Source organism: Clupea harengus, chromosome 2 (assembly GCF_900700415.2).
Source record: "Clupea harengus chromosome 2, Ch_v2.0.2, whole genome shotgun sequence".
NCBI classification, from domain to species: Eukaryota; Metazoa; Chordata; class Actinopteri; order Clupeiformes; family Clupeidae; genus Clupea; species Clupea harengus.
The window spans coordinates 31,075,616-31,089,957 of NC_045153.1; the positions used below are offsets into that span (position 1 = coordinate 31,075,616).

Genomic DNA, 14,342 nt, shown 5'->3' on the forward strand with positions numbered 1-14,342 from the left:
TGGCGGCTGTGAATCACAGAGCTGGCGGGGGCGAGCGGCGTGAGGGACGAGCGTTGGCACCGCGAGGCTGTCAGGGCTCAGGAGGAGCAGCAGCCCAGAACATATGAGTGTGCCGAGGGCGTGGCCTGCCTGCCGAGGGGCTCTCACCGAAGACGGATGTTGGCCATCGCTGAGGCTCTTAAGAGATGGATGGCCATGGCTGGAGATGTGTGTGTGTGATCTCTGGGCATCCAGAGGTGCACTCTCTCTCTCTCTCTCTGAGCTCTGAGGAGCTGAGATGCCCATCCCATGATGCCCATCCCATGATGCCCATCCCATGATGCCCATCCCATGTGAAGAGCACCCGAGGCTGGCACACGCTACAGTGGTGTTAGTGAATCTCCTTATCAAGGACGTTGGAGACACGGGGACGGCACAAGGGAGACAATAACTCCCTCCTCCACGGCAGGCGGATGACCTCTCCCTCTCTGGCCTCTGTGCATGCAGATGGGTTTGCTCCAGTGCCTTCCGGTGCAGGCGAGATAAGAGCCTGGGACTGACAGCGGTGCTACACACACACACACACACACACGTCACTGATGAGTACCACCACTGGGGTTAGGAGTGAGGGGCACACACACACACACACACACACACACACACACACACACACACGTCACTGATGAGTACCACCACTGGGGTTAGGAGTGAGGGGCCGGCCAGGACAACAGGACTGACAGCGGTGCTACACACACACACACACACACACGTCACTGATGAGTAACACCACTGGGTTAGGAGTGAGGGGCCGGCCGGGACAACTAAGCTTGTTTTCTGGGGTGATGTTCATGAGCCGAGGGCTGGGGTGATTACTCATCGTTAGGGCATAGATGGGAAGGACAGCACCCAGGCGCTCTCACACACACACACACACACACACACACACACACACACACACACACACACACACACACACACACACACCTTACCAAATGCTCTCATGTTTAACCGTCTGCATTCATTTCCAATGATGTGCCAATGCAGTTTTGATTGATTTTTGTCTAGTGGTTGTCTTCCTCATAACACATAAGCAGGTTATCAACCACAAGTCTGGGTGCTGCTGTGTGGTCCAACAGACTGGGACGTTGTTGATATTCTCTCAGGTAAATGTTACCTTGGTGATAGTAGCGCATTATTGACCAAAATACAAACCTGCATCACACAGACACAGAGGAATTAAAAAGCTTGCGTCCCTCTCTCTCAGGAGGAGGAAGGTGATGATAGATGCACCCCTCTGCTGCAATGCAGTCAGGGAAATCTAATGTCCTCTGAATAATGAATACAAATGAGAGGATATAACAGGGCCAGTCTCCTTCTTCTTCCCTGCTGCTGGTGTGATGCAGAGCTCACTGGGATCACTGAGGACACGGAGCGCCTCACTCCCACTCCCACTGCCACGTCCATCTCAATTCAGCCGCCCACTCTGAACCATCTTCACCTCCCTCTGCTCACTGGGACAGGACTCTTCCCAGTAGCACCTGACTCTACTGAAGGCCAGTGGGGGGGAGGGAGAGGTAGGGGTCCTGGACAAATCTTGTGAATATGAGTGTATAGCGCCGATTCTGGGATGAGAAACTAAACTAAAGTCTTTTATTTTCTTATTCTCTCAATATATTACGCCAATGATCTGTTTCTCTGTCAGACTCTCCCTCCCTCTCTGTATCTCTGCTCAGGGATGATGGTGGAGACGGAGGGCAATAACATGAGTGACGAACGTGACGAACGTGGCCTGTGGCTCTCTGTGAAGTGTGGAGTTTCATTAAGTCATCCCCCTCTCTCCTCATCACATCCCCTCTCTCTCTCTCTCTCTTCCCTCATCCCCCTCTCTCCTCTTCACATCCCCACTCTCTCTCTCTCTCTTCCCTCATCCCCCTTTCTCCTCATCACATCCCCACTCTCTCTCTCTCTCTCTTCCCTCATGGCCCTTTCTCCTCATCACATCCCCACTCTCTCTCTCTCTCTCTCTCTCTCTCTCTCTCTTCCCTCATGACCCTCTCAGACGGTTTTTCTTCTAGTGGATTCTCTGAACTCAGCCCCAGACTCACTCTGCTCCAGGCCTCATCTCTGACTGTAGTACATCTCTCATGAATCATGAATGGAGGAGCACATCAGCCCCCCCTTGTATATATCACACATCGTCCAGTCTGGGTCATTATCATTTAAGTGATTCTGTTAATAGGCAAGCTGCAATCTTTTTAATTGAGTAGATATTAGCCTCTGGTGAACTCCAATATTCACAGAGGCAATGCTGATTATAGGGCTTCTGTGAGTGGTGGTCACGTCCAGCGACATTATAACACATTTTCATAATACATGTTGTGTGTGTGTGTGTGTATGTGTGTGTGTGTGTGTGTATGTGTGTGTGTGTGCGTGTGTGTGTGTGTGTGTGTGTGTGTGTGTGTGAGAGAGAGAGAGAGAAATAGAGTTAGAGAGAGCGAAACAAAGTGTGTTAATGGGTGTGTTTACATGCATGTTGTTGTGTGTGAGCAAGTGTGTTTACATGCATGTTGTTGTTGTTGTGTGTGAGCAAGAGTGAGCCCTACCTCTCACGGGACAGAGGTGTGTGTGTGTTTACATGCATGTTGTTGTTGTTGTTGTTGTGTGAGCAAGAGTGACCCCTACCTCTCACGGGACAGAGGTGTGTGTGTGTTTACATGCATGTTGTTGTTGTTGTTGTTGTGTGAGCAAGAGTGAGCCCTACCTTTCACGAGACAGAGGTGTGTGTTTACATGTGTGTTGTTGTGTGTGAGCAAGAGTGACCCCTACCTCTCACGGGACAGAGGTTTGGGCTCAGGGCGGATGGCCAGGAGCGAGGAGCAGGGCAGACGGGTCGGGGGCGACACAGAGAAGTTCAGGTCCAGGGAGCCAGACTTCCTGTGCAGGGGCTCCATCCCCATGGCGCCCTGCATCTCGCTCTCGATGGGACAGGAGCCCGCTCGCCCGTGGCTGCCCACCGGGTGCAGGTCGGGGGTGCAGCCCATGGCGGCGGCCATCATGGCCTCGGAGGCGGCCGCGGCCGGGGAGTGCGACTCGTGCGTGGGGGACGCGGAGGGGGGCGAGCGGGACTTCTTCTTGGCCGCCGCGCCGGAGAGCAGCTTGAGCAGACCCCCTCCCTTCTTCTCTTTCTGTGGGAAGAGAGACAGAGACAGCACTTAGGGAAGGGAAGAAAAAAAAAAAACACACGACACGGCTGCAAATAATAATCCCAGCTTTCTCTTCCAGCGAGCTTTCAGCTTCGCTCACATCATCAAAGCGCCGAGGTCACAGCCTTTTGTTTGTCTTCTCCAGCTTTCTGTGTTCAGCATGAAATGCGTGGGTGTGCTCGCGCTGTTATCTGTGACAGTCATTGGTTGTATCAGAGGAGCTAAGTCGAGCTAAGCGCCCGTAAGAAGGTGTTGAGTGGGCTGCTGCAGTTCACCCGCGGGCCACCAGGGGGCGTGAGATAGGAGGCTTTGAGTCCTCAGGCCTCTGAGCCGCTCTCAGGCTGAACAGGGAGACATGAAAAGGGGGGTAGGGATTGAAATGTGAAAATGATAATGGATATCGATCTAAGATGGATGCAGACAAGACAGCCACGACCAACAGCCTCCTCGCGCTGCCAGCGCTCGGGGGGGGGAAAGACACACCGGAAGGCTGCAGTGAGATTCAGCCGAAACCAGTGAGTGGCATGACATCATTCAGTCATCATCACAGCAGCCATGCAGGGGTCTGGAGCTTCACACAAACACTGAGGATTCCCTTCAGACGTCGGCAGCCTCTCTTCAGCCGTTTATTGAGTGCTGCCCTGTTTGCTGCCGGGACCCACGCTGGGCTTTGTGTGTTCAGGTCAGAGTGGCGTCTACTCCAGGCCGACGGAGAGCAAGAGGGGCTGTCAACATCAATACTGCTGGACGGGTCAGGTCCAGAGGGGCTCTAGAGATAGAGAACCCCACAAACACAATACCTCATGAAGGCCGTCTGTTTAGGGCCTTCTGTAGCAGTCTATTGCTTTAGTTTATTCACTTTATAATAGCCGGCGGTCAAGAACAGGGCAAATACTGTGGTAGCCTCCTCTGCCATTTCACTCTATCTGTGCAAGACAGCAGAGAGACTGCCAGGCCTGTTCAGGAGGAGAAGGTTCTGCTGCATGTGTTTGGCACTTTCATTACGCACACGCACACACACACACACACACACACACACACACACACACACACACACACACACACACACACACACACACACACACACACACACACACAACCCTAAATATAAAGGGTGAGATCTCCCTGTGCAATATGAAAAGGGTATATCTGTACATGTGCGCATGTGTCTGCTCTGAGAGTAAATCAGAGCCAATTAACACTGAATAATCAACGGCGAGACATCTGTCAGACTGGGAGAACAGGAGGCTGAGCTCACACTCGACATGTGTGAGTCCCTCACCTCACCTACCTCCCCTCCCCTCCCCTCCCCCAGCACTCCTGCCTGCAGAACGCTCCACTATTCTTACCCCTCTCTCTCTCTCTCTCTCTCTCTCTTCATATATCAGTCCCCTATTCTTACCCCTCTCTCTCTCTCTCTCTCTCTCTCTCTTCATATATCAGTCCCCTATTCTTACCCCTCTCTCTCTCTCTCTCTCTCTCTCTCTCTCTTCATATATCAGTCCCCTATTCTTACCCCTCTCTCTCTCTCTCTCTCTCTTCATATATCAGTCTCCTGCACGTGTTAATGGCCCTGTGGTGAGGCACATCTAAACACCTATTCATGTCATGTGCAGCACGTGCCAGAGAAACCTGCTGTACCCGCTGGAAGAGATGGCACAGGGAGGAGATGGCACAGGGAAGAGGGTAGAGCTGGACAAGACGACACTCAGCAGCCAAACACGTCAAGGGCTCGGACAATGACGGAGGAGAGCGCTAACACTACTTGTCGTACGGCTCAAGAAAAAGCGAGTCCCTGCCAAAGCGCAGGCTCAGAAATGATTCAATCATACATATTGTCACAGAAGCCTTGAGGGTCAGTCAGCGTATTTTATGTTCTATTATTCTCCTGTTTTCTTTTCTTGGAAGCAGTGGAGGGAGGACAACCTGAATGGCCTAACAGAAATTGACAGTGTTTGCTAACTCACACATACACACACACTCACACACACACACACACACACACACACACACACACACACACACACACACACACACACACACACACACACACACACACACACACACACACAGTGTTTGCTCACTCACTGAATAAAGCAAAAGCTCTGCAGGTCACAATGCCATGCGTTCCTCTTCCCCCAGAACCTGTTGTGTTTGAGGTGGGTTTCTCCTCTCCCCCAGAACCTGTTGTGTTTGAGGTGGGTGTCTCCTCTCCCTCCATGGAACCCAACGCCACAGGCCCCGTACCTCTGCAGTGCATGTAGCGCTTGTTCAAACCTCTAAAGCAGTTCAGTGTCAAGCACCCACCACATTGCACTGAGCTTCCATCCCCAGATCCCATTACAGAAAGGGAGAAGCCACAAGGGTCGGCGCGGGCATCCTGAGAGCAAGAGAGGCCTACCAGGCTGCAGCAGCCGAGCCACAGTGGAGGCTCCCCTCTGAACCCTCCCGTATCCAGTGCGCCCGGAGTGGCAGTCACTTACTCCACACGCTCTGCTGGGAGACAAAAGAGCTCCAATGAGCTGGAGACACAACAGTTACAGCGGACGTCATCCCCTCCTGATAGGGAACCCACTTCACAGCCAAAGACTGGGGCGATGAGGGTCCAGAGATCCGTCATCTGATAGGGCTGAAGCTGAGACGCCTGGAGCTGTGTGTGCACTTCCTGAGTGCCCTGATGGTTAAACAGGGGAGGGGGGGGGGGGGGGGGGGGGGGTAACCCAACACAAACACAGGGCAGCACAAAGAGGGCTGTTGTGGTTTGGCTGGAGATATACTGAGGGACTCTAGAATGGAAGAGCTGCACCAGTGCGCAGGAGAGGGCCCTGGCTGCCTCTGCCATCGGAGTGAGCTGAGGAGGAGACAGGTAGTGTGTCTCGGAGTGAGCTGAGGAGGAGACAGGTAGTGTGCCTCTGCCATCGGAGTGAGCTGAGGAGGAGACAGGTAGTGTGTCTCGGAGTGAGCTGAGCTCCAGGTACACCAGACAGGCAGTGTGTCTCGGAGTGAGTTGAGCTCCAGGTACACCAGACAGGCAGTGTGCAGCAGCAGTCTCTCAGGCCCTCCTTAAAGTGATGAAGTGATTTGCATGATGAGTAGATGTCCATCCATCCATCGGCAGAGCGCACACTTCTAATGAGAAACCATTAAGTGAAGTGAAGTGAAGTGAAGCCTGTCTCCCTGACAGCAAGACCAGCGCTCAGGAAACCTGCTGAGGGAGGCAGAGCAGGACACAGAGATGGACATGGAAGGACACAGAGAGACAGAAACAGGCCAAGAGAGAGAGAGAGAGAGAGAGAGAGAGAGAGGGGGGGAGAGAGAGAGAGAGGGGCACAATGAGAGTGGGGGAGGGGCAATAGAGCTGGTCAGTGGAGTCTCAGACGTACCTTCTCCGCTTTCTTCTCCTCCAGTTTGGGCAGGCTGGCGGCGCCCTGCGCGTGGGCGTGGGCGGGCGAGGAGGGGTGCAGGAGGCCGCTGGCAGCCTCGCCGCCGTTGAGGTGGGCGGCGCTCATGTTGGGGGGCGTGATGGCGGCCGCCGCTGAGGTGAGGGGGATGAGGCAGCGGTGGGGGGCCGCCGGGGACAGGGGACTGCCCTGGTGCGAGTGCTGCGGGGACACCATGGACAGGGGCCGCCCAGAGGGGCCCGGGGAGCGAGAGGGGGAGCCCTGGGACCGGAGGGGGGACACAGCAGCTGTGGGGCGCTCCGGACTGCCAGCAGGAGGGCTGTGAACTGCAGAGGACAGAGACGGAGAGACAGAGAGTGGGAGAGAGAGAGAGTGGGAGAGAGAGAGAGTGGGAGAGAGAGAGAGAGAGATGAACATTTTCTGCAGGTTCATCCATTCATTTGTCATTTCGGCAGGTCTCGAGTTTGCTGAAAAAAAGAGAGGGGGGGGGGGGGGGGGGGGGGGGGGTGTTTTCCGATGCAGCCAACAACCATCACTCGGCTGTGACAGCCTTATCGAGGGTGCGCTCAGCTGGACGTAACTGTCAGAAACATGGGAATGTGGAAGAGGAAATGAGACCTATATCGTTCCCAGACATCCGCCTCCCTCCATAGATACGAGGGCTTACGTGGAACCAGCACTATCTAACCACAGTTTACCACAGAGAATGTCATTCCCAGAGAAAAAGCTCAGTCACCTTTCAAACAGTGAACATTTATTACTATCTGGCAAAAGGGAAAATGTCATAACAGGAAGAAAAGCTAGATCACGATGTCACTCTATCTTAGACACGGGCTACACAACACATTCCATAGATAGATCATATGAGGCCACAGAGAAGAGACCTTCACACCAGATCTTTGTCAAAGCTGCAGACAACCAGACAACTTTAGATCCTGTTTATGAATACTGGTACTGCTCCTGGTCACACTGACTGACCACTTGCCATCGGATTCATGTTTACAGACAGGATTTTGATGCCACAGATGTGGTGGAATTGGCAGGAAGGTTAGAATGTACTGTTACCACGTGGTGTACTGGTAGATACACTGGTGAGCATAAGGCATCGATTTTTATTGCATTTGTATGGGAAAACGTTTCAACTCTCTGTTATCTGGAACTGCTGAACTTCTTCCAGAGGAGATAAGGAGAGAAGGTGCCTTTAAAAGCTCTGTGTCTGTGGGTCTGGTATCTTGGGCATGTGTTGAAAGGGCATTCACTTGTTCTATCTCTTTCCCTCTCTCTCTCACACACACACACACACAACTCAGGTTGCTGCACAGACAGACATGTACACACACACACACACACACAAACACACACACACACACACACACACACCTAAGGCTGCTGCACAGACAGACATGCACACACACACACACACACACACACCTAAGGCTGCTGCACATACAGACGTGCACACACACACACACACACACACACACACACACACACACACACACACACACACACACACCTAAGGCCGCTGCACAGACAGACATGCACACACACACACACACACACACACACCTAAGGCTGCTGCACAGACAGACGTGCACACACACGTCTCCGCATGTTGCTAATTCGCAGCTCGTCTCCCCTGTGCTGGACCAGAACCCTTCATCATGCTCACCTGAGTCTTTGAAGAAGAAGGGCCTAAATACATGAGCACTCTGCATGGCACAGGAAGTCAAAAGAGAGATATGGACGAGGGGGGGAGGCGACCCTCCAAGGTCTAATGAGCTTTTCACAGTCTCAAAGTTTCTGTCAGGAGTGTAACCAGCAATTACTGCCAATGTTCAACAGCAGGCCTTTCATTATTACTGACGGCTTATCTCAGCTGTGAAAAGCTTTTACAGGGCCTTTAACATGTTAACCGAGCCCTGCCTAGAGTCCAGCAGCTGGTGCGCACCACACAAGGTGGGGCGTATTAACATGTGTGACATGAACACATCCTCTGCTGGTACTACAAAATGACCAAATGAAAAAGGCAACCCAATAACAGCCCCTCCTTGAGCATATTGATCCAGTTTGGGTGTGGATTGATGTGGGAATTCTATAGCTGGACAGTCTACAGCAGTGAGAACAGGGCAATTAGCCACACTGACAGATCCCATGGCAGCCAACTCAGTGTGCTCTGCCCCTCCACCTGTTACTGAACGCCAGGTGACCTTGGTGACCTTGGTGACTGCAGCACAGATCAGGTGTGGGCTTGGCAGGCGTTCAGCTCTCTGTCTGTCTGACTCCCTCAACAACTGCACCAACCAACCAACCCCTCACTCCCCGCCCCTACCCCAGACTGAGGGTGTTCCTCTAGGTCCCATGTCCTGCTCCTGGGTACACTCTGATGAGCAGGCAGCTCTGAGGTGTACAGTCAGGCGCAGCCGAGGCCAGTGTGTGTGTGTGTGTGTGTGTGTGTCTCGTCTCCCACGGCCTCTCTTCATGTTCCCAGCCCTAATGTGAAGCAGATGTGTGAGGCGGGAGACGGAGAGGCTGGGAGACGGGGGGAGGGAGGGGTGGGGTGGGGTGGGTGTCTGCTCTCTGGGCTCAGTCCTTTACACCCCTCCTAAACAAACAGGCGCACCAGCCCAACTGTATGATGTGACTTTGGTGGGGGTGTGGAGAGCCGGGGGTGGGGTGGGGGTGGGGGTGGGTGTCTGACGAGCTGAGAGGTTATTCTTGGCACAGTCTGCGCACATGTTAAACCCTGGAGGCCACTCGAGTGGATCCTCAAAGGGGAATCACTCACACTTCCACGGAAGAACTGGAGCAACTGAGAGAGAGTTGATCTCACAGTTTACTGACAGAGACAGAGACAGAGTCGAGGCCTCATCTCTGAATCAGGACTCTTCTGCTCCTGCAGCTAGAAATGACCTCAGGAACATGGTCATAAGGCCCAGCAACAGAGACAGAGATTCAGAGACACAGAGAGTAAGACAGACTGCGCAGTGAGACACATAGATTCAGAGACAGAGAGTAAGACAGAGTGAGCAGTGAGACAGCTTCAGAGACAGAGAGAGTAAGACAGAGTGAGCAGTGAGACAGATTCAGAGACAGAGAGAGCAGTGAGACAGAGTGAGCAGTGAGACAGAGTGAGCAGTGAGACAGATTCAGAGACAGAGTGAGCAGTGAGACAGAGAGAGTAAGACAGAGTGAGGAGTGAGACACATAGATTCAGAGACAGAGAGAGCAGTGAGACAGAGTGAGCAGTGAGACACACAGATTCAGAGACAGAGAGAGTAAGACAGAGTGAGCAGTGAGACAGATTCAGAGACACAGAGAGTAAGACAGAGTGAGCAGTGAGACAGATTCAGAGACAGAGATTCAGAGACACAGAGAGTAAGACACTCTAAGCAGTGAGACACATAGATTCAGAGACAGAGAGAGTAAGACAGAGTGAGCAGTGAGACAGATTCAGAGACACAGAGAGTAAGACAGAGTGAGCAGTGAGACAGATTCAGAGACAGAGATTCAGAGACACAGAGAGTAAGACACTCTAAGCAGTGAGACACATAGATTCAGAGACAGAGAGAGTAAGACAGAGTGAGCAGTGAGACAGATTCAGAGACAGAGAGAGTAAGACAGAGTGAGCAGTGAGACAGATTCAGAGACAGAGAGAGAGTAAGACAGAGTGAGTGGCAGATGTTGTGTAGAAATGTTGGTCATGAAAGCAATCACCACAAACACTGTGTTTGTTCTTTTCTATTACAAGAAAGCTATTAGCAAAGGACAAACAGCCCTGAAGACGAGTGGAATGCTGAAGAGCAGTGGAGGAGAGCGCCACTCACCCAGCTGCATGGCCGTGCGAGCCTGGTTGACCGTCTGCGGGCCCGACATGCGCAGGCAGTTCTTCAGGTGGACAGCGGCTGACGGCAGCTGCGGGGAGGAGGAGGAGGAAGAGGAGGAGGAGGAATGGTTGACCAGCGGAGGCGTGGAGCGAGACGAGGAGCCCATGAGCACGGGGCTGGAGGGGCCGGCCGAGCTGGAGGAGTTGGACACCGCTTTGGCCGCCTGGGCCTGAGTGGGGAGACAGGCGCGGGCCTGACCCACAGCGAACGGAGCCCTGCGGACACACACACACAGCACACAGACAGGTCAGCTCTGGAGACACACACACAGCACACAGACAGACAGACAGGTCAGCTCTGGAGACACACACAGCACACAGACAGACAGACAGGTCAGCTCTGGAGACACACACAGCACACAGACAGACAGACAGGTCAGATCTGGAGACACACACACACAGACAGACAGACAGACAGACAGACAGACAGGTCAGATCTGGAGACACACACACACACACACACACACAGCACACAGACAGGTCAGCTCTGGAGACACACACAGCACACAGACAGACAGACAGGTCAGCTCTGGAGACACACACAGCACACAGACAGACAGATAGGTCAGATCTGGAGACACACACAGACAGACAGACAGACAGACAGGTCCGCTCTGGAGACACACACAGCACACAGACAGACAGACAGGTCAGCTCTGGAGACACACACAGACAGACAGACAGACAGATAGGTCAGATCTGGAGACACACACAGACAGAGAGACAGGTCCGCTCTGGAGACACACACAGCACACAGACAGACAGACAGGTCAGCTCTGGAGACACACACAGCACACAGACAGGTCAGCTCTGGAGACACACACACAGCACACAGACAGACAGACAGGTCAGCTCTGGAGACACACACAGACAGACAGGTCAGCTCTGGAGACACACACAGACAGACAGACAGACAGGTCAGCTATGGAGACACACACAGCACACAGACACACAGACAGGTCAGCTCTGGAGACACACACAGCACACAGACAGACAGACAGGTCAGATCTGGAGACACACACAGACAGACAGACAGGTCAGCTATGGAGACACACACAGACAGACAGACAGACAGGTCAGCTATGGAGACACACACAGCACACAGACACACAGACAGGTCAGCTCTGGAGACACACACAGCACACAGACAGACAGACAGGTCAGATCTGGAGACACACACAGCACACACACAGACAGGTCAGCTCTGGAGACACACACAGCACACAGCACACAGACAGACAGGTCAGCTCTGGAGACACACAAACAGCACACAGACAGGTCAGCTCTGGAGACACACACAGCACACAGACAGACAGGTCAGCTCTGGAGACACACACAGCACACAGCACACACACAGACAGGTCAGCTCTGGAGACACATACAGCACACAGACAGACAGGTCAGTCCTGCAGACACACAGCACACACACAGACAGACAGGTCAGCTCTGGAGACACACACAGACAGACAGACAGGTCAGTCCTGCAGACACACAGCACACACACAGACAGACAGGTCAGCTCTGGAGACACACACAGACAGACAGGTCAGATCTGGATTACCACACAGCACACAGACAGGTCAGCTCTGGATTACCACACAGTACAGGCTGCTCCACACACACACCACACAGACAGGTCAGCCCTGCAGACACACACAGCACAGCACACAGACAGACAGGTCAGCTGTGGATTACCACACAGCACACAGACAGGTCAGCTCTGGATTACCACACGGTACAGGCTGCTCCACACAAACACACACAGACACATCAGCTCTGGATTACCACACGGTACAGGCTGCTCCACACACACAGCACACAGACACATCAGCTCTGGATTACCACACGGTACGGGCTGCTCCACACGAACACGCAACAACAGGCCTGAGCTTCAGTGACAGATGAGATGTGTTCGGTTCTACAGCCACCAAAACACCATATTTAAAGGTAGAGCGTTAGGAAATACATTTCAGAGAGGCAATCTTATCGACGCCGCCTCCATAATTCCCCACTTCCTGTGGGCCACATATCGACTCCCTGTCAGAAGGGAAGGATGAGTGCTGGTTGCGTGGATGTGTGCCGAGATGTTCAGCTCTTTTAATCCCAGCTTCATCAAGCCAGGCTGGTCCAGAGGAGACACAGACAGCGCAGCCAAGGAGTAATTATGAGCAGGGGTGCGGGAGACTAATTAATAATGCAGCAAAAGTGAATGTAAAATGATCAATGTTGAGTGCATGTGGGGCTGAAACATTCATTGATCCTTCATTAAACGGGTGTGGAGGAGCAGGGAGAGCCTGGGGAATCAGGGTTATTGGATGTGATGTTTGCACCTGGGCTTAAGGATCCGCCTCAGTAAAATGCAGTTAATATCTTCTATACGAGTGCGTTTATATCAGAGCTACCACAAATGTCTTGGGGGGGGCTTTAGAGTTGAGCAGAGCGTTCTTGCATCCCTAGGAGACACTTCTAATATTGGCAAACAGAGAAATGAGGAGCGCTCAAGCCAATTACCTCCAGAAGTGGTTTTCCAGAAATGTTTCCCAGACCTGGCCTAATTATGGCCATCTCCTGTACATGGAGCTCAAAGCAGGGTTCTGCCACCCCACCCGCCCGCCCCAGGAGCAGAACATTCATCTCAGGGACCCACAGCTCCCTCAAGCACTCAGGTGGGGACCAGAGTGCTTATTCGGACTCCTGCTCCACCTGGTTACAAGGTGCATGTGTGAGTGTGTGTGTGTGTGTGTGTGTGTGTGTGTGAGTGTGAGTGTGAGTGTGTGTGTGTGTGTATGTGGGTGTGTCTCTGTCTGTCTGTCTGTCTGTCTGTCTGTCTGTCTGTCTTTCTGTCTGTCTGTCTGTCTGTCTGTGTACCACTCAGTGGATCCAAGCTTCCCTGAAGCTCTCATTATCATATTAAGAGAATCCTTTGCTCTTCTGTTGAAACCCTGAGTGCCTCACAGCAGAAGGTTCCGGGGTGTTTTCACCTGACAGCGAGGCTTTGCTTTGTCTCCCCCACTCTCTGCAGTGGTGCGGCTCACAGCTCTCTGGGCAGCTGGGCAGCTTTAGTGCAGTAAGATTTTATGCTGTCCAATGCAGACACCCCCTCCCCTCCCACACACACACACACACACACACACACACACACACACACAGACACACACACACACACACACACACAAAACACACACACACACACACACACACACACACACAGACACACACACACACACACACACACACACACACACACACACACACACACACACACACACACACACACACACACACACACACACACAGTCATTTCCATTCAATCAATGCATCGGTGGTCAGAGGATGAAACTGCAGGTTCATTCCAAGGAGCTGGACACTAAGCCTGATGGCACGCACTCAATAACTCATTTCAGTAGTGTTGGCATAAAATAGCAAATGTGTTATTAACCTTCGACAAACAAACCATGTAATTATCTGTTAGAATGCTACGAGCCTGTGGATGCCATATGCAGACTAAAACACATAATTACACAGCAGCAATATAGGCAAGGCTCTCCAGCGACTATAGGGAGGAGTTGATTTTTTTGTGACACAAAAGACACGCATTAAATCTGCTGGTCTCTTGGCAGAAAGACACAATGGGACATACCACTCCAAACGCAATAACTAGCATTCTGCACACTGACCATAGTTAGTTGATTTGCTTGGCAGGGCAGTTCTCTGCCATATTCTGATTTTGTATTCAGTTGTTCCCCATGCAGGCTCTGCCTCTGTGCTCCGGTCCGTCTGCACCTGCATCTGTCTCTGTCTCTAACAGCACTTAATGAACTGCTCCAACATGACAGACTCTGCTGGCCGCAGGAGCCTTCTCCTGACAGAGCT

The 14,342-nt window shown here is 52.6% G+C and overlaps 1 protein-coding gene across 1 annotated transcript in view; it reads right to left on the bottom strand.

The window, feature by feature from the left end:
- The window catches only part of LOC105898081 (E3 ubiquitin-protein ligase SH3RF3), a 117,490-nt gene that overhangs the window by 6,317 nt on the left and 96,831 nt on the right, over positions 1 to 14,342 (bottom strand). The window contains exons 7-9 of the mRNA XM_031560840.1: positions 10,411 to 10,685; positions 6,566 to 6,909; positions 2,806 to 3,164 (exon numbers count right to left, since the gene is read on the bottom strand). Coding sequence (XP_031416700.1) covers positions 2,806 to 3,164; positions 6,566 to 6,909; positions 10,411 to 10,685 — 978 coding nt within the window. The remainder of the gene's footprint in view (positions 1 to 2,805; positions 3,165 to 6,565; positions 6,910 to 10,410; positions 10,686 to 14,342) is intronic.